Source organism: Sinohyriopsis cumingii, chromosome 2 (assembly GCF_028554795.1).
Source record: "Sinohyriopsis cumingii isolate HCF-2022 chromosome 2, ASM2855479v2, whole genome shotgun sequence".
NCBI classification, from domain to species: Eukaryota; Metazoa; Mollusca; class Bivalvia; order Unionida; family Unionidae; genus Sinohyriopsis; species Sinohyriopsis cumingii.
The window spans coordinates 89626807-89649271 of NC_142962.1; the positions used below are offsets into that span (position 1 = coordinate 89626807).

The following is a 22465-nucleotide window of genomic DNA, read 5'->3' on the forward strand; positions in this document are numbered from 1 at the left end:
GCACGGACTGCATATGTAAAACCAAGATGTCGAAACACAGACAAGTAACAGAATTGGATGAATTATTTTTTAAAATACTAGACGGATTGAAACAGAGGAAGGAGCTTTTCTTGAATGTACATACAAGTCTGGTACACAAGAGATAACCATGAAAGGGATTGAACCAGGAAAAAGACAAAGCATGTTACTGACACTCTTTACAATCTTGGACAAATCATTTATCGATCTTGCGGACTCGTTTAACAGGAAAATTGTCAATTTCTAAAATTCTCACTCCAGTTTTGATAGGGTATCCTTGGTGTGTATCCATCTTTTCAAGAACCAAAGTGGACACAACGATACTGCCATATGGAATATTAGAATATGGGGATATCACTATCAGTGTAGTGAAACCAGCACCCTTCTCAAGGAAGATTAAAAAAAAGAAGAACAGCGGAGCTCCATATATAGGATATACCACTAGAAATACCACTCGCAGCAACAGTAGAGAAATTTTAGAACAATTTTAAAATTAAAGTAAGCAAGTCAAGGATGGATACACATACAGGATACGCTATCAAAACCGGAATGAGAATTTTAGAAATTTGACAAAGAAAAACTGAGGACAATAAAGAAAGTATTTTTCCTTCACGGTTTCATCGTAAGAACATGGTACAGAGGATGCATTTACCACAGGAAATGTACTAAATGTGGAAAAGTAGGACATACCCCTCGAAAATGTCCAGAAATAAAAAACACAGGAGAATCCATAGCTACCACCCAGACCACATAATAAAGGAAAAGGGAAACAATCACCGCAACAAAGTAAAAGAAAAGATAGATTTGACCCACAAAGCAACCAACCAATAGCTAAACAAGATCAACAAATAAACCAATTGACAACCCAGGAGCCCAACGGAGAACAACAAAAGGAGAAACATATAGGATTTAAAAAAACAAGAACAGCATCAAAAGACAGAAAAAAACTTACGAAACAAAAAAGTGAGCAGACAGCTAAAATGGCAGAAGAACAGGGATAAATAGAACAAAGAAAAAGAAAAATAACAAGACGAAAATGAGGAGATCCCTACAGTACAATGCGCAAAATGATCTATCACAATCCACCTCTGACGAAATTGAAAGGAAGAGAAAGATCAGAGAGGAATATAAATTGACTTTTGATGAAGAGTTGGATACGACTGATTATGCAATAGAGACTCTGAACTTCAAGTCTTCAGGTTGTAATCTGAACTGTATAAATATATGTCAATTTTTTTTAATGTCACAAATATATATATATATATATATATATATATATATATATATATATATATATATATATATATATATATATAACAACTAACCAAAGTATACACTTTGCCCAGAATACTAACGAAAAGTATAGCATTCCAACCCACAGTTATGCCTTTGCGCCATATAAAAATTGTAAGCCTTCGGGTACCCACAACATTTAGGTGAAGGCCGACCTGGATGGTCTGCAAAGATCAGACGGGGACCCCCAACCCCCCCCAAAAAAGAAGAAATTTACGTAGAAACATCATGTATAATTTTAAGGGCTTAACATAAACCTTTTACAATATTTAATGTGTTTATGAAAACTTTAATAACTACTACAATAATTCTAGTATGTGTATTCTTATCATGGACTGAATCAGCTTCTACTGTTTCCTGTAATTTGATCCGAATTAGCAATTGTCAGAATCAAAACGCTGCCAAAATTCTGATTTTTAGGATTGACCTCTGAGTAACAAATGTATTTGTAAGACTGACCCCGACTTTCGCTAGCCGATGTTCTGATATATTAAACTATCTGTTGACAGGTTAACATACTGGAATGTAGATACGATAACGTAACTGGAATTTGGAGCTAGCTTGGATGGATTGACCCAAAAGTTGCGAATGACTCTCACACAGACTTACGTAATCCCGAGCTTTGGAAATCCTACACATGAATAGAACTTAAGCAATAGCTAAAACAAGTATGCACATTAATTATTATTTTTATCCTTGTTTTCTTTATCGAAGTTCAGGGTTTACGACAATAATATCATTCCCATGCATGCATGGATGGCTCAATTTAGGCCAAGGCCTTTTGAGTGATATCTTATAAATGTTTATTGTGGAGTTTAATATCTATCATCTCTGTCTCTACATTCATTCGATATATCACAGTTAAAACTTATCAGACTTCTGTCCAGTGACGCGGGTAAACAAAGTCGCTGTCTGTTCTGTGCTTGTTAGCCTTGTCTCGCGTTCACTTTTCAGTGGTCATTTATTTGTCAAATTTAGCAAATTAGATTAAATATTTGAAATAATAATGTTAGAGTTGATTGCTAAAGACTTAAAATATATATTTATTGCATTACTTTTTACAAATCTCTCTAAAATAAGTTTCGTAATGAAAGCTATTAATTTCAACTTTTAGTTAGCAGACATCTACCTGTCTCTTTTAATTTATGCAAAAATCAACAATCGGAATAACATCGGCTATTTCTGCGAGACAAAAAAATATGCCTCAAAGGTACGATTCATAGTACTGCTCTTGAATTTGCCAATGTTCAGGGGCGTTTGGTGATAAGCGAGAGCGCCAGTTCGGAAATAATTTTGCTCTAGACTATAATGAAGAGTTTAATGTTTCGTAGGCGTTTGTTTTTGACAGGTCTCCATACGTATCGGTTTACGGCAGCGGTGCTCACCCCATGCGAAAGAACGAATCGTTCACACGGAGCTCATCGTGAACGTTGTCCCCAAACAAGCTTAACCGGCGATACTTTGGAGTTCGACCCGAGAGCATTGAATAACTTCTCCAGATCTCAACGACTGCTCCACACATCAGCCATTACACCAAAAATGTCGGAGCAGTCAAGGAACTCTTGGATCAAGAAAGGTGCTTGTTGCAATCCTTGTGCTCCTGTGTAAGACGTCGACCCTCATCATGATGGGAAGGGGGAGGGAGGGGGTCATTCGTCGGGTTTTATAATGGAAAGGTTCGGCTGGTATGTCCCCTGCTTAACTTGATTAAAATTTGTGTGTGTACAGGGTAGTGTCTCGTGTTCTCAAGTTTCGTCAGTGGCCACCCTAATGGGTAGTCCTACATGTAAGTCCTCGATGCTGATAGTTGTTTTGGGCGTCAGTGTCATACGGACTAACGGCGCAGTGTAGCGTGTTTTGATGGACTAGCAACGTAACGAAAGTAAAATTTTCAGGAATATCTCACACATCTGGAACTAAAAAAACTACGCTTTTCTATAAGTAAAGTGATAATGTTTTAGTCAGACTTTCCTTGCTCTGATGTCTTTTCTCTAATAAATTAAAATTCTCACAAAAGAAATGGACCTGTTTTCAAGTTTTGTTGGCCCATATTTCATTTGGTTGGAAATCGATTAAAGATGGGAATGCCGAAATCGGGTTAAGTTTAAATATTATTCTTTAATGAAATGAATAAAAAATATATTATGCCTATTGGAGCTGTAAGCAACATTTCATTTCGTTCAAGAAACATGAACCCACTTGAACATGAAAATGCATCCATTTGCTAGTGTCAGATTTTGATTCCACCAGGATAAAAATGGCACAGTAAGTATATTAATTACAGATCAATTTGTGGAAGAGTGTTGATATGGGCTGCCAAGTGTGTGAGATATTCTGAAATGTTGACTACTCGTTCTGATGTCAGCTGACATTGGAACATGCTATGCAAGCGTATTATTTGGGTTGTAAGACATAGCACTAAAACAAAAATAACATGTGCTATTTCTTACATTGTGGGACTACATAAGGGGCTAAAGGGGTGTGGTCAGTGGTTGTCAGCTGTCATGCATATTACTATTATTAGGGTCGACATCTGACACTGTAAGATTGCATTAGTTGGAAGTCATGCAATGAATTTTTATTGTTAGGACTATAGGCTTGCATTGTATGGTATCTGACATGAAACAATTTTGTGATTTGAATTATGTATAGCTTGTCAAGTAGATGGCAAACAGTAGGATGTAGACATCTTAATCCTGCAACCCCAGTTATAATAACCATAGAATGATGCAGTTTTGACCAATATCAATCACAGGTATTGCTAAGAATAAGAAATGCTTGACCAATTCAATTAATTTCTAACTGTGCCAGGCAGGAGACCAGTTCTTGCAGAATGCCAGTTCTTGCAATACAGCGTCCTAAATATCTGCTGAATACATGTGAATATTTGCTTGTCATGCATACCTATGATTAAAAGTACCTCACAGAATGATCCTGAATGGTATTGAAATTAGTCAAACATTGCATTGATTCATAAAATATTTTTGACACATTAGCCCTTTGATGACAAATGATCCACGGTGACAACTGGTATTTAGATGGTATGTATGTTTTGCTGTGTCCATAGACTATTTATTATCTTGTATTTAGAACATAATTATTTTTACAAGATTTTAGACTGGTTTTATGGTAAGCATCAGCATTTCTGGTAATTGATATCTCTATATATTGCACCTTTTCTCTGGAAAGTCTAGAATTCTACCACTGGACAGCCTATGTACTTAATTTCTTCCACCTACATGACCAGATAATAAACCACTTTTCTGAATGTTGTGTAACTCCTGTGTTAGCAGATTTATCAATTTTACAAATCTTTAACTTACCAAAAAGTACATTAATATTACTTGTATTCAATACATGTATTTTGTATAGTTGATTCTAAAATGACTTGACTATAACCCTTTCCCCCATTGTAAGGGCTGCAAAAAGCTAATTTCACTTTGACCCTGCCATACGTTAGGGTGTATTGTGCAAGTCAGTCTGTCTGATGGGTTAATTGTCATTTGTGAGTCAGAGTTGCAATTTGGAAAAAGAAACGAGGGATGGGAAAAATAAAAACAAATGTAAAATATAATTATATTATGAAGTGGAATATGTAACAAAAAACAATCAACAATTTGTCTACCTTCCATGTAGCAGAATCCATAGAAATCCTTAATACTTTACATCTTAAATCTATTCATGTGTCAGACCGCTACAGTGGCTTAGTGGTTAGAGCATCTGCCATGGATGCAGAGGTCGTGGGTTCAATCCCCGGCTGAGTCATAAAAAAGACTTACAAAAATGGCACTAACAGCTGCCTTGCTTGGAGCTCAGCATTAAGAGGTTAGCGGTGGGACATCATGCTACATGTCTGAGGCATGATGTCCCAGTGCTAGACATCACTATAAACTGTCACACTGCAGACATTGTAGTGATATGACTGAAATTTTTTTAAAGCTACGTTAAAAATCCAAATCACATCACTATTCATGGGTCATCCTAGCTTTGAATGTTAGGGAGAAGTAACTTCTCCATTTGGACAGGGTAAGGAAAAGTGAGAGATCATCTGGAAAAAAGTTGACTCAAAGCATGAAATGCAATATATATATATATATATATATATATATATATATATATATATATATACCTGAATGACTTATGAGTGCATCTTTTTTAGAATGTGGGATTTTCTTAATATAACCACACACTCTAGCTTTCTTAGAATCACCTATTGATAGGATTTCACATTTATGGTTTTATTATTTGTATCACTGCTTTTTTGTATTTTCACAAAAACGAGTCATGTCAGAAAACAACGTTGACCTTAGATAGCTTTTCGATTTTCACAACATGGCGTCATCCATTTTTAACCTACATGCAGTGCTCAAAGAAAATTTTTTTTTAGATGTAGGTTCGGGGCTGGTGACTTAAATAAACTCACAAGCCCTGATTGAAATTCAACAAGCCCGGATACCAAATCCACATGCCCAAAATTTTCTCTTTTTTAATATTGTCACACAATGTTGCAATTGCTAAAAGTCACATATAAATTCAAGTGGGTTCAAAGGGTTGAAGTAATGCAAGTGTCATTAGTGTTCATCTCTACGCTGGCATGCTTCACAAAGTAAAACTCCATGAACCAACCAAGAGCTCTGTAATTTTTTTTTTAGGCTTTGCTGGTAGCTAACCTTAATGGGCTTCAAAAATGAATTACACCCGAACACTATTCCGACAAGTGAAATGATTATGCTTTGCATTCTATATATGTAGTAAAATGTAACTTCAAAGAGATGTCGCTGTTCACAAACTTTTCAAATATATAATACGTATTGGTTAAACATTCTAATTCAGGGCAAAAATATGTAATAACTTTTGGTCTTGTACACACATCTAGCATATTTATGTTTTACCTATAATGGATTGTTCCACTTCATCATCCTACCTATTTAAATTAGCACTATGGGCTCACCCACTACAGCCTTCAAATACATCTCACTAGCTCTTCTCAGCCAATTAAGTAATATGGGAAATGGTGGTTTATGCCTGACCTCATTGCCTTAATTGCTGTTATTTAAACTGCCCAGGGAATACTTTTACTTCAGCTCCAATCATGACTGTTTACCGTTTACACATGTCACTGGCATATACTGAAAGTGGTGGGGGTTTTTTTTGTTGAAGCTTACTGAAAATTGTGTTTTCTGGAAACACGATGGTTTGGGAATACAAAATCATAATTTTAGCATGAATTGCCATGCTGCAATCTGATTAAAATCTGATCTCAATTCCACATTGGACAGTGGTGATCTGATTTAGATTGCACCAAGTTTGCAGGTATGTCAACATCTTTAAAGTACATTTACACATTTCATCAGCACGATCAGTTTTCTCAGGCAAATTTTTTTTCTTTTTAGACAAACTCGATGGGCACCACACTTAAAATGCCGGATTGGCCCAATCTAAAATTGGAGGGGCCCCTGATGTCAGGCCTTTAGATTTTTTGAGCATTGTACATGATTATGTTTTTAGGCAAAATCTTGTATATCATAAGTTTTAGACTCTGCTTTCTTTCAATTGTTTATATTTCTTAATCTATTTTTGCCCTATGAGTCACAAAAATGGATAGTCAAATGAAGTACTTCCTAGACAAATCTGTTAAAGGATGCAAATGAACAGATGACAGTTTTGAGGCAAGATCACAAAGAGGTCAAATAACCACCCTCTTTTACTTGGCACTGAAACAAGTATCAAATGCAGGACTTGATCAAAGGGTTGCCACATGGGGAAATAAAGAGGGTGCTAAGAGATTATGGTCCAACACACGCAGTGAGTTGTTGGACTCTATTTGACACTGAACAAGTATTAAATTCATGGCTCAATCAAAAGGAATGTCAGTATGAAAACAAAGTTGGTACTGCCTAAACAAACCAAGGGTTTATTGACCCACATTCCATAGAATCAACTGCTTATCTCAGAATTTGTAAGGTGCTTTGAGATCCAGAGACCAATCTTTTGCTCATTAATTCCAAGATGGAATCTTCTATATGTTCTTTGTTATCAAGACTTCATTCTATCTTTGTACGATGGTGTGCCTGGGTGCGTACTGGTATAAACTGGGCCTGATTGTATTGGCCCATCAGATTGTCAGCATGTCATCATCCAGTTTGCAGCAGCATCCTACTGGACACAGATTGCAATTTCTCAGTGACGTCTGCTATGGGACCATCTGCCTTCCTCAGGGTTCTTCAAGTCAACAACATCATTATAGCATGTAGTATAGTATCTCAGTTGAAAATGTTGATTTGGGGAGTCAAACTAATTTTAATGATTTGATACCTACATGTTATTTTTACAGAGTTTGCTTCTTTTTGCACTCTAATGTATGTTAGTCTTTGTCCAAGTCAAAGAATGATGATATTCTGCATGACAGAAATGACTCAGGCATCAGACTGGGACTAAATTTATTCTAGAGCTTCGATTCCTAACTGAAGGAGGGAATTTAAACATTGGACAGGTTACTAGTGCAAGGAAAAAGAGCTTCCACTGTAACAATTGCAAGTATTTTATAATTAAACATTAGTTTAACACCCAAGACCATACCTTGATGTTGGTTTATTTTCCTCTGAAACCATGACAAGAAACATTGTGCAGCTGTCAGTTCCATTTGGCAACTGATGCAGAGCACAGACCTAGCTTTCGGTCAAATAGTTCAAGAAAATAAATATTTGGGATATCATCCTTTAAATTGTTAAAGCCATTTGTTACTCATTATAAAAGCTATATTCGCTCCAATTAGCATATGTTGTGATGCAAAGCAACTAAAAGTTAAGCAGATCTTTGTCATTTCCTTAAAATAGATACTCAGAAACTTCAATTTATCAAGTTTATGGTGCACTTGTATATATGTCATTAGTTGAATGAGGAAGTCTGGGTTTTGGAGCCTGGCCAATTTTACCAATTTACAGCTAATTACAGTATAAGTGTATTATTAAGTCCTTCATATAGTTGAGTGTTTAACTTTTTGATTATATTTAGTTCACAACAGAATGTTGTAAAACGATAGTAAAGTTGATACATTTAGTTAGGTCAAATTTGTCCCATGTCACACCAGATGTTGGGTATCACTAAGGATTTATATAGTAGTTCTAAAAAGTAACACATCTATCACTTTCCAGACTGTAATTTTTATACTGTGAGTTACCTAAAAGAAAGGCATGATATGTGTGAATTTTTGTTTGTTAACTTTTGTAAATTAGGAAATCTGGTTTACGTCATGGATAGTATTTTGCATTTTTTTGGCAGGCCAGGACTTTCAAATGAAAGGAATTTCTTTTTACCCACAGATGATCCTAAACTTGTGTCTGCGAAACAAAAGGATTTTTTTGTGGACATGTTGGATGATAGACGTCATACAAGTGATTTTCACTACAGTACCCGTGTGAGAGATGTGACAACTTATAAATACAACAAACCTCGCTCCCCACAAGATATTAAAGACCATGTGATGCAAAGTGATAGAGTCAAATATGCGGTGGAAAAGGTACTAAAGAATTGTTAAGCCTTTGCCATGCCAAATTCCATCATGGGGAACATGTGCATCATTTGAGATACAATGTACTTTTATTGTTGGGGTACATGCACCTCCTAATGGTAAACATTTTGAAGGTATTGTATATACTTCCTTATAAGTTTGGTCCAAATGCAAACAACATTGATTCTGTTCTGCTGTTGAATGACATGCTGGCAGATCAGGGTCTGTGTTTGTTTTGTAGATTAATCTTAAACTGTATATAACAGATCTGCTAGCACATCATGTGAAGGCAGATTTGGATCTGTATAATATGGAGCTGGATTTGAAATTTATAAGAGTATATACGGTACATTATATATATATATATATATATATATATATATATATATATATATATATATATATATATATATATATATATATATATTTTAGGGTACAGTGATTTGTAATGCAGATCTTTGGTAAACAATAGTTAGTCATGTGATCTATATAATTCATGACAGTCTGTTAACAGGGCTTGAAACTTCATTCATCCACTTGTATTTGGGAGTGGTGACTGAAGAAGAGCAAGTCACTTTTTAGGATGCTTGTCTGACAAGTGTCATTTTAAGCAGATTCAGTAACATGTACATAGTCAGATGAGCCGACTGATATAGAACTGCCCTGCAGTTGATGTAGCCAACTGAATCTTTTTTCTTAACCCTGATTAATTAACAGTGACATAAGGTCCAGTGATTTTGATTTTTTTATGAATAATTATATGACCGTAATAGTGATACTGTCTAAAATTTATCAGTTCATCAGAAACATTAAAATATTTTCATTTTCTGCTATGCTTTGCCAAGGACAAACCACTTGTCCTGCTTATATACAGTTGTGTTGGGCAGTACAGTAGTTTCCAAATTCTGGTCATGGCCTCAATTTCAGACCCATTGTGTGTATGTTCCTGTTGCCGTGCATTCTGAATAACAAGCCATCATGCCCATCAGCATTACATGACCACTAAAGTTAAAATGCTGTTGAATGAACAAAATGATTGGAAACAGATATACTCAGCAACCAATGGGCATTGATCTTACATTATAGAGTTTCTTGGTGTTCAAGTCGTTTGGTCATTATAGTGGACTTGAAGGAGGCAGCTGGTTGGTCATGATAACAAGCGGCAGGGAGGCTGAACAGACCATTTTTGGAGAAATTCTTTGAAATGAAGCTTCATACGAACAAAATCAAAATACAAGGTCAATAACGTCAAACTGAAGCCTCTAACCGACCGAGATTTTCTCTAATGGTGTTAGTTCATTTTGTTGTTTTATCTTTATCACTTTTGTTTTCAAATTTATATGTGTTTATGTGTTTGTTTACCCACCTGGACACTCATTATTGGACATCACCCTCCCTGCTGCTGTCTCTCAGCCCAAAATTTTTTCAAGACCTACACGATATCGCAACTGAGAGTCATGTAAATTTATTGTGATAAATCTGTGTGGGGCTGCTTGTGTTTTTGAAAAGAAGTTTTTGAACTTAATCATATTCATATCCCCTGAATACCAAGTCTGATGAATATTTCGCAGAGTATGTGTATCAACTCCATTAAAAACAACTAAAATATTACTGTTATTGTTGTTCACTTTAGTTATTTGTGTATATCGCTGAGTAACATAAATTATGTCTGTGTTTTTGTGTCTGCCTTGAGAAAATATCAGAGTTGGATTTGGTTGCTTATCTAGCATTACATCATCATACACTACAATATTATTAATAAATCCATCATGGTCATCTACAGATGGGGCTTGATCAATATCGGTGATAAAATCAATAATATCATTACCATCCTCGACCAACAATTTTGCATTTTCATTAAAATCTTTATGCACATCGTAGCATCTCTGATAATCTACAGATGGTGCCACTAATTATAACTTATCCCACTTGAGCCATCTCATTATCAGAGTAAGCAACAATTGCATCTTACCGGACCCAAATGGACCTGTGATAGAATTTGGTAGCGCTGGATGATACTTGACTGGCTCTTACTTTCATGTCGCATAGAAGTCATTGATATCCCTGTTGTACAAATATAATAAATAATATGGATTTATATTGTGTTCAATGCAGAGCATCCACCCCCCACCAGTGGATTAACAACAGTAATAACGAAAAATAAAAAGGCACTTACAGGCAAGTGTGTGAAATGTGGTACAAAAAAACACAAATTTATTTCGTCTCGTATGAAGACAGGTGGTGATATCACTGATTCATTTGGAAAATTACCAGGAGCTCCATGGGCTAAATACCCAGGAGAAAAATATCTTCCTGGATATAATTATTGTGGTCCTGGAACCCGATTTGACGAGTGAGATCAACCAAGACCTAGATAGTTTCCAATAAATGTGATTGATCAAGCATGTCACGTTCATGATGTAGCGTATAAAAACAAGGATTTACAGCAAAAACATATTGCAGACGTGAAGTTGATTCACTTGTTAAGTTCCATAAAAAATAAATCTCTCGGAGAAAAACTTGCTAGCTTCCTAGTAAAATCTGCAATGAAAGGTAAACTAGTATTAGGAGCCGGTAATTAATCAACCGTTTATTATTATTATTATTCTTATTAGTAATAGTAGTAGTAGTATAATGGAATCGATTTATTATAGCTCAAGAGGAAATTAGAGGGGTAGAGCAGTGATGAGTAAACTCGCTGATACAGCAAATGTTACATGTTCTGGAGCTGTAAATTGGTTAGAACAACAAGCAATATGCACATTTTGATGTCAGAGCTCCCAATGAAGTTCATCAAGCAGATATTTTGTTTTTACCACACGATACTTATAAAACACGTAGACGCCAATCATGTACATATAAATACACGTTAACTATCTTTGACATTGCAAGTAGGTATAAAGAAGCGGGACCATTATCAACTAAAACAGCAAATGAAGTTACATCTGTGTTTGAACAAATTTATCAATGTGGTGGTCTACGATGGCCACAGTTGCTACAGGTTGATCCTGGCAAGGAATTTTTTGGTGTAGTATCATCTCTGATGAAAAAACATGTCAAAATCAGATGAGGACATAATGCAATTCATCATGATCAGGCAATTGTTAAACAGTTTAATTGAACACTTGCTGAGAGATTGTTTGGATACCAGTATGCAAAGGAAATAATTCAGAAAGACGAGATATCTCTGAATGGGTTTCAAGACTAATAGGTGTAATAGCTGCATTAAATAATGAAATTACTCATGCAGTTTCTATGAAACTCATAAATCCAATCACAAAAAAATATACCAATACAACAACATGACTCCTTCTCAAAACAACCAGTATTATGTAATGTGACTGTAAGACATTTATATGAACCTGGTGAACTTGAAGTAGTGAAAAAAAGAGCAACTGATCCTCTTTGGAGTGTGATGACACATAAAATTTCCAGTGCGGTAAGATCCATGAGTATATCTCCAATCCACAGACTAGACTCAGCTGCTTCTCAATGTGGATTTGTATGTTAACAGTTACAAGTAATTCCTGAGGATATACAATTATCACCACCGCATTCACTTTTGTGAACTAGAGCCTCAACGTTGATTACATTCAAGACATGTCAGCATCACATTTGCACGTGTGTGACCAAGACTACTATTAAGTCTTAGTACGGTAAACTGTCTTCGTTTATTATTTGAAAACTGCCACATTACTGTATTACATCTCACACAATGATTATTCTGTCGTTTCATTGTCATGATAAATCAGCATGGAGATCAAAATTGATCTTATTTTTTGTCACACTGTTCATAATTAATATTTTTCTTGCTACATCATCATTAATTTCCTGAGTTTGATTATTATTTTCTGTGACGTCTGATAACCCTCTACAGCTAAGATATTCTGACTTGAGACACTGCGAAATAAATTAAATTTGACCACTCAATACGATCATAGACAATCTATATATTAGTTTCTGAAATAGTTAATCCTTGTGATGAATGAATCATTATAGCATGTTCTAGTGTCTATGGAGTTTTGTCCATCATCAACGCGCTCTCAGCAACACTGACAGGAACTCAAACAATATCACTTAACACAAGATTTTGTTTACTACTACAACCTGGAATTTCAACGTTGATATTTTGCTGTAGAGTATCTGCATGGTCGATAACACAATGATACAGGTAGATTTGAAAACTTTATGCAACAGTAATAATTGTTGTTGAAGTGTATCATGAACTGTCTTTCTATTGTCAAATCATCTGGTCTCCACGTATTCCAAAAATCATTCATAGGAGTCTCTGAAATTATCTCACACATTATCTCACACTGAATTTTATTTGGTTTGTGTTGGATTAATTTCTTATGCTCCCTTAATTCTGGATCAAGCGCTCTATGATCATCAGTTATTTCTTCATAATATTCTACAGACTTTTTCAGCCATTTATGTGGAGACAATTTAACAAAAGGTGGCAGTTGACCATGATTACCACACATTATCACAGCAGTATTTTTTGTCGACAACCAATCAAGAAATATTTTTAATGTCTCCAGTGAAACTGTATATATTTCATCCCAGATAATAATCTTTGGAATATATTTTTCACCCATTCATTCAGGAGTCCATGTTCTCCCTTCCATTGGAAGAAGCTTTGATAAGTATGAGATTTTCCTTCTTGTTCATTCATTTCTTTGGCAAGCCTGTATGTAGGGGTTAACACAGTTATATCAAGTCCATGAAATAATTTGACCACACATGTTGTTTTACCAGAACCTACTGGTCCATTGAGATAAACAGTTGTATGTCTGGTCACAGGATCATATACGGATGGTGCAGATGACAATTCTGATATTTTTTGTAATAAATATCCTCGATTTCAAAGTTGGCAGATTCAGAAGAATTAAGTATCTTTTTGTGTTTTATTCTTTATTTGCCCCATGATGCATCAGCACTAATATGTAATTGTTCTAGCAGTCCTGTATATTTTATTATTGATATAAAATGAATCTGTGGCGACTCTAACTGCGGTATCAAGAAATCTGTTTATCATCAATAATAAATTTATCGAAATATAGGAGAGCATTGAAGATCTTAAATGAGTATGATGCAGTGACTCACCATTAGTGTAACTCACAATTGTACCTAATTTAGTTCTGTCTGATAAGTTAACATTACTTTGACTTATAAATGTGTTTCTCTTTGTTGTGTCAGCAATTATAAAATTAAGTTCAGCATCATCTATAATCTTGTAGTGTTGTTTATGATCATATTGGGTAAATTTGCGAGTTATTTTTCTGACAGGATCTTTTGCTATTTTATTCTCAAAATCAGTTATATCAGGATTTTCATCATCAGATTATTTTTGTTGTTGTGGTAACCAAACTTATTTCTGCGGACAATATGATATAATTGCTTCACTTACAACCAATGATATCAATATTTTTACATCAAGCTTATATTGTAATAAAATGTTTGGTGCCCAGCCACATTCGCTAAAATGTTTTTCAAACCAAACAGCGACAATCGGATTAAGGTTTTTCAGTGCAAATTTAAATGACTCAATACATGCAGATCCAGTCAGGTAAAAATCTGGTGAAGGTCTTTTTATCTCAGCTGTGGTCATCTCGTGTTTTGGATGTTCAAATTGCTTAAAGTATCTAGAACACTCTCCTGTTTAAAAAAAAATATTCCAGGACAACATGAACCATATCAACTGCGATAATATCCTTATAATCGTATCTGGTATTCCACAATCCACTGTGTCCACATTCCACACAACTGCATTGTATTTCATCTGGTATTCCACAATCCACTGTGTCCATATTCCACACAACTGCATTGTATTTCTTCAAGAAATTCCAAATGTGTTGGTTTCCATGAATTTTCCTTCTAAGCAAAATGAGCAGCAACTGATGGAACGGTAAAACAATTACTCAGTAATTGTTCAGTATCATCATGGGTATATTTCAATGCAAGATTTTTCATTACTTCGTGGAGAGATTCTGTACAATAAATATCTCCATTAGGCCATACAAACTGATCATAGTTTCTATCATCAGAACTTAGAAACAGCCACGTGGATACAGGATCGTTTTTACTGATATTTCTGATAAAATCCAACATATCACTGTTATAGAACTTAACAGTTCGATTTTGTGGAAATATTGTTATAGCCGAAGCATTATTATCAATACTATTTATCGGAGCTCCTTTCGATTTATATTTTGATTTGTACAAGATCTTTCCAGTTAATGTTTTTATCATTATTGGGAATTTTAATTTCTTTCCTAGTTCAGCAACATCTTTGATAGATGCTCCAGTATCTTTAACTGTTTCTGCCCACTCATTTATTTCTTTTACATCTTAAATCCGTTAAACCATTTCCATGTATCGTGTTCGTGAAATGTTCTGTAATTTGCTCAGCTACACAATTTATTTTTATAAAATTTCATTGGTTCCTGTTGGAAATTCGGTGAAAGATTTATTTAACCCTTTACCTCATAGAGCATAGTGACAAAGTGCAGCACGCTATAAATAGAACACCTGTTACCTGGTCGACAGCATACGCATAGGCCTGCCTGTGAACTGTTAAGCAATGTAGTGTATGTTACGTTTAACAGCAGTTTTAACCATTTTACATTTTTGGTACACATCTATTATATGTGGCAAAATTTAAGAGTAAAGTCCGATTGTTATAACTGTGTAATTATTTTTCACGGAAGAATTTTTTATGTGCTTTAAAATCGAGAGAGAACTCGTTCACCGTCATGTCAGTGAGGCCGTGTGACCAACTGTATCTGCCATTTCCCATACTTGAAATTTACATGTTTTTCGTCTGCTCTACATCACTAAGTCATCTGAATTTGATAATCAATAAAAACTAATGCTGCCTACATAAATATCAGAACCTTTACCTAAGTTATTGAATCTTTCATAGCTGTGATTCTAATCGTGAAAACTTTGTAAGTACTGAATGAAATCCTGCCTGTGAACTGTTAAGCAATGTAGTGTATGTTACATTTAACAGCAGTTTTAACCATTTTACATTTTTGGTACACATATATGTGGCAAAATTTAAGAGTAAAGTCTGATTGTTATAGCTGTGTAATTATTTTTCACAGAAGAATTTTTTTTGTGCTTTAAAATCTTGAGAGAACTTGTTCACCGTCATTTCAATGAGGCCGCATGACCAACCGTAGCTGCCATTTCCGATACTCAAAATTTACAAGGTTTTCGTGTGCGTCTACATCACTAAGTCATCTGAATTTGATAAGTTATAAAAACTAATTGCTGCCTACATCAATATCAGAGACTTTACCTAATTTATTGAATCTTTCGTGGTTGTGATTCTAATCGTGAAAACTGCGTACATACTGAATGAAATCCATGGCCGCCATTTTGGAGAGTGGAGATTACGACCCAGTTACTTTAAATAGCAGATGGTGGAAAGTTATACCGTCTGCTTGTATATTCGTGCACAACTTTATGAGGTGTGTGTGTGTGATTTGGAATTTTAACTTAGCTTTAACAATTATTCGGTTATATCACTACGATGTCTGCAGGGTAACAGTTTATAGTGATGTCTAGCACTGGGGCATCATGCCGCAGACATGTAGCATGATAACCCACCCAGTCACATTATCCTGACACAAGGCCAACCAGTCCTAACACTTTCTTAATGCTGAGTGCCAAGCAAGGCAGCTGTTAGACAGGTGATATATTTCCACTTCTTGGAGCTATACCAGTATTAATAACTGTTGCAGCCCTAGCTGTTTCAAAGGCAGTTGCACTTGGTGCTGTTGGAACTGCCGATGGGATCGCACTAAAGAAAGCAACATGTCATGGAATAAAGACTTCCAAAAAAAGGGGAAGGGGCAAGGATTGCCAGTAACTTCTCACTCCAAATAGCATGGCTTAAAAAATGCATTAAAAGACCGATGCATTGAAAGATCACCTATCTTGGGAGACCAGAGTCTTGATACATATATTGATTTATCATATTATCTGTTAAGAGACCTGATTTGTTACATAACCTTCATAATGCAGAACATTTGATATCTCTTCATCCATCTGCCTGTTTCCAATTTATTACTAACCCAAAAACTACGTTGTCTGCTGTCTTCATTTAACAAACTTAATGGATGACTGCACATGGGGTAAATAAAAACCCTATCAATTTCTGGGTCAAGTGCTTAGTGGTCAAGGTCACTGTGACTGACGGGAAAAATGGTTTCTCCTTCATATATGTTCTCATTACGTTAGACATATTAGACTACTACCTCGTGAATCCAGTCCTACTAAAAGACAGAAATCGTCTTTTTCTATCACATATAGACACAGGGCAATAACTCTTGCCCATTATCTCCTCTTGCCACTGCCAGGTGTCACTAGTTTCTAAGCTTCCCTGCTGTACTGATAGCATAGTACATTGTACTTCCCACAATTTAAGCCATCATTTCATATTGTGATACATATCATTTCATTTTGTGATATGTACCATTTCATGCTGTGATGTATTATTTCTTAGTGATACATAGCATTTCATATTGTGATATGTTTAATTTCATTCATAATTTATTGTGATGCATTAACCCCTGATTTGTTGTCAGTTATTTTCTGGATAGACAGGTAAACTAATTGTATTATACGTAAATCATAACATATATGAGACAAGCATGTGGTTTCTATCAAATAGTAAGGAACAAATATGTTTACTATTGCACTTGTTTTAAAATTAGGTAATGTAGGTATTATTTATTTATTTTTTTAGTTTTTAAACATATATATTATAATGATTAGTATATATAATGTACTATGAACTTCAGAGTACCAGGCAAAAGCATATGTAAAAGGTGAAGACCCACCAGAGTGCGTTTCTTGCAATGAACCATTCACTGTCAAGCACTTCATGATAGAGTGCTTTGACCTACAACCTACGCGCGATCGTTATTACGTTGTGCATGACATGAAAGAACTTTTTGATAATATAAACATCACTCGTATTATCGAGTTCTTGAAAGCCGTAAATATTTACTCTAAACTCTGACTTTTATGCTATCACCTTGTGCAGTTTTATGCAATATATATACCGTCCCATTTTAATACCTATTCATCTTTTTTACATCTCCCGTTGATCGGGAAGCTATATTTTGCACCGTTACCATCTTACCATTTTTAATTTCAACCATTTCTTCTTTTATATCGCTGGTCGATATAGAACCTTTTATAAGTTTTAAAAGATTATACAATTAACACTTTGTTTGGCGCTAAATAGCCTAAAAGTGCTGATGCGCCGTTAAAAAACAAACAAACAAACAAACAAACCAGGCAAAAGCAGCTCAGTTAGATGCACAAATCAATTTCGGGAATTTTTTTAATTTTAATTTGCTTTTATTTTTTTATTCTTATCTTGATTTTGTATTTTTTTTTACCATGGAGGAAAAAATGCTAGGGTCAGCAATGAGAAACAGGGATGGTTGGCTGACTAGAAATACACTTTTTTGTGCATAGTCTAGACAAGGTTCATATGTACATATTGGGTTGAAATGCACATTTGCTCAATTATACAACATTTTCAGATGTTTTCTGATCAAGCTTCATACATATATAGACAAACAATGCAGGAAAATCTTTCATAGGCATGTATGTGATGGATCTGGCATAATGCCTCCAGGGCTGATGACTGGAAGATGCGTCATATTCATGCATGTGATGGATTTGGCATGATGCCTCCATGGCTAATGACTGGAAGATCAGTCATATACATGTATGTGATGGATTTGGCATGATGCTAACAGGGCTGATGACTGGAAGATCAGTCATATTCATGTATGTGATGGATTTGCATGATGACTCTAGGGCTAATGACTGGAAGATGAGTCATATAAATGTATATAGTCATGTATGTATGTGTGATGGATTTGGCATTATGACCCTGTGGTTAATGATGGGAAGATTTGGCACATACATGTATGTGGAGCAACAGGCATTATGACCCCAGGGTTAATGGCTGGTAGTTGGGGGCTGGGGGGGGGGCTAGAATGATGATATGCAATGGTGAGCTATTGCAGTTGCTCGAATGTAATTAAATTTATTGACTACCACTCCAATTGACTGAAATGTAATTAATTTATTGACTACCACTCCAATTGACTGCAATGTAATTAATTTATTGACTACCACTCCAATTGACTGAAATGTAATTAATTTATTGACTACCACTCCAATTGAATGCAATGTAATTAATTTATTGACTACCACTCCAATTGACTGCATTGTAATTAATTTATTGACTACCACTCCAGTTGACTGAAATGTAATTAATTTATTGACTACCATTCCAATTGATTGAAATGTAATTAATTTATTGACTACCACTCCAATTGACTGCAATGTAATTTTATTGACTACCACTCCAATTGACTGAAATGTAATTAATTTATTGACTACTACTCAAGGTGATGGAGGAGTCAGGTTTACCACTGGAGGAAGTGATGAAACAGACCCAGGCGATTCTGGATGAGATGGCACACACTTTACGGATTGGAGTTATTCGCTGTTTTGCATTCTTTCTTGTCAAAGTCATGAAGAAGCTTTTCCAGAGGATCTACGTCAATGAAGAGGGTGTGCAGAAGGTATAAATGGGGCCAAATTAACATGACATTTAAAAGAAGGGGAATGTTTTATGCCAAACATAAATAAGGAGTATATAATGCTATGATGTTTGTCCTTCCATTTGTTCAGTTTGGTTTTTGCACATTAACTAAACTTTTGATGGCAAGAAAAGATGCTTTAATCTCTGGTCTGATTTCATTTTGATGCAATGAACATAAAAGAATGGCAATGCTTAGTTGAAGATAATTATTGCAATTGTAACATAACAAGCAATCACAGTTACCACAGTTCGCATGTTCAAAAGATTCTCATTACATTGATCCCCTGACTAGTGGCAACTCACTTTATATGGCCAGAATACCATGGCAACAATGAGTGTGTGTTTAAAAGTACCCCTTTAGGATGTCCATCACACTGATACAGTCAGTGACTGTATATTAGTGAAACCAAAAATCAGATTTACCCATCGCAAGCATCCACATTACAGGGTTTACAGACAGAAAGAAAAGAAAAGATAATTTATGTGTTTTATCCAACAGACGGATATGAAATAACAGTACAATCTCTTGAATATTTGTTGATTTCTAAATTCAACACATCAAAATTTGTTCCAAATTGCCCATAAAGTAACTTTAATCCATATAAAGAAGTAAATTGATTAACCTTACTGCTGTCTGTTCCTTAGATGTTACGTTTTGTCACTTTAATTACTGGCTGTTATTACCATTGATAATTATGAAGATGATGAAAGCTAAAGTTGGAGCACAGTATTGTTCATCTCAAATTAGCTTGACATCTGGTCACCATAAAGTAAAAACCATATGTTGGCCTTTGTTGCTTCTGTCACATAAATTATGAGAGCAACAGTACCAGACTAAAACCATTGATCACATGAGAAGTTCACTTCCTTTGTAAACACTGAGCATCTCATGTAAAAATATGAATTGTTAAGGATTGAAAAGGTTGTTGCAAAAAGTGCAAAATGTCATTATAGATTCTCATTTTTGAAGTGAAAGTCATTCCATGAAATAAAAAGGATGGAGATAGTTCTTTAATGACCACTGAGAAATCTGATTCAAACAGACATTATCATGATTATGGTCTGCTGCAGTGTTAAAAGGATGTACTGAACAGTGATAGTTTCAAATAAGGGCTTGTACCCTGATTGTAATGACAAGATGGTTTTGCTATACAATTGATGACTATTTATAATTATTTTCTAAATAAAATTAATGTTTTATTGTATTGATTAAATAACATTCCGGTGATTTTTAAATGAAAATACTAAATACTTTAAAATTATTTACACCTTTCATTCTTTATATGTAATTATTACTTGCATCTGTATGGTCCCCCTCTAGAAAGGCCATCCCTCTTATAAGGTCACTTCCCTGCTTCAGAATGGGTGGACTTATAAAAGAGGACCACTGTATTTTATAATAATAATAATAAACATTACATAGTGAATTAATGATAGCAATCTGACGACACAGTAGTGCATATCTTGAGCTGAAACGCATCAGCACCATTCACAAATATCTTTCAGTTGATGCCACTAAAACACTTGTGTGTTCATTAGTACTTTCAAGAAAGGACTATTGTAACTCAATTCTGTCTGATTCATCTCAGTATCTACTCCAGAAACTTCAAAAAGTTCAAAACACAGCTGCTTGGATCATACTTAGAGTACCACGATCAGAGCACACCTCCCCGCTGCTCTGTAGCCTACACTGGCTATCCATTCGATCCAGAATCAAACACAAAATTTGTTCTCTGTGCTACGTTTCACTGACGGACTCCAGTCCAACATACCTATCCGACCTCACCCATGTGTACACACTAGGAAGACACTTACGCTCCTCTTCTGACAATTGTATACTAATTATTCCCACACTGAAAACGAATTCATATGGACAACATTCTTTTGCATACCAGGGCCCAGCAACGTGGAATGAATTGCCCACTGAACTTAGACACAAAGAGACAGTGATCCCATTCAAGAGTGCTCTTAAAACTCACTTATTTTGACTGCAGGAACAAACTTAAAGACCTAATAATGTTTCCTACCTTGAATACTTTCAGCATGTTTTTTTATGTTTTCTAATTTCATGGTGTTTGTTTTTTGTAATCATATCATTATATGTTTTTTGTGTTATAGGTGTTGTCTGATGTTATAAAGCGCTTAGAGCTTCTAAAGATTAGGCGCTATACAAAGTCCTCATTATTATTATTATTATCATTATATACATTGTGACCCTGTAATAACATGAATTCAGATATAATGCAGTCGTGTCATGGCTCCCGAAATTTCCTATACTCATTCGCACATGAAAAATTATTTTTTGTTCCAAGTACATGAAATAGTGTATAAAAAATGTATTATCATTTTGGGGATGAGATCGCCAATGAATTCTAATATAATACGATAGTGGAAATTGTAAATACATGTACGCGTAATTTTCTCATACTGGGAATTTTTTTAAGTACAACAAATAGTGTGTAAAATGTTTATTATCATTTTGGGGAAGAGTTCACATATGAAATCGAATATAATATGATCGTGGTGTGGTTCCTGAAAATTTAAATACGTGTACATGTATTTTTCTCTTATGAGTAATTTTTTAAGTATGAGAAGTAGTGCGTGAAACATTTATTATCATTTTGGGGAAGAGTTTGTGTATGACTTTTAATGTGGCATAGCTTCTGAAATTTAATATATTTCACCAGGTTCTTGAGGTGTTATGCCAAAATAAACATTATCGGAAATGCTACTTATTACTGATCCATGAATAAAGCCAGTAAGTCATGATTGTCTTCGATTAATTCTGTATACAATATTTGGTCAAACAATAGCCAACATGTATTTCTTGTTTAACTGCATACACAACCGAGCAGCAGACAATGCGGTGGTTGGTAAAATATATTTACAATTTAATAAACATCAAAAGCAAAAGCTGCCAACATGTTTGCTGGGCTTGGCGGTGTTATTAGACACAATCAGTTGACCAGTAAAACATGTCCGCTTTATTAGCTGAAAATTGA

The 22465-nt window shown here is 35.0% G+C and overlaps 1 protein-coding gene across 1 annotated transcript in view; it reads left to right on the forward strand.

The window, feature by feature from the left end:
• Window positions 1-2683: 2683 nt before the first annotated feature.
• LOC149805343 (dihydroxyacetone phosphate acyltransferase-like) overlaps window positions 2684-22465 on the forward strand; it is a 59492-nt gene continuing 39710 nt past the window's right edge. Inside the window, exons 1-3 of the mRNA XM_089949376.1 lie at window positions 2684-2887; window positions 8634-8830; window positions 19267-19443. Of these exons, the coding sequence (XP_089805502.1) occupies window positions 2851-2887; window positions 8634-8830; window positions 19267-19443 (411 nt within the window). The 5' untranslated portion in view covers window positions 2684-2850. The remainder of the gene's footprint in view (window positions 2888-8633; window positions 8831-19266; window positions 19444-22465) is intronic.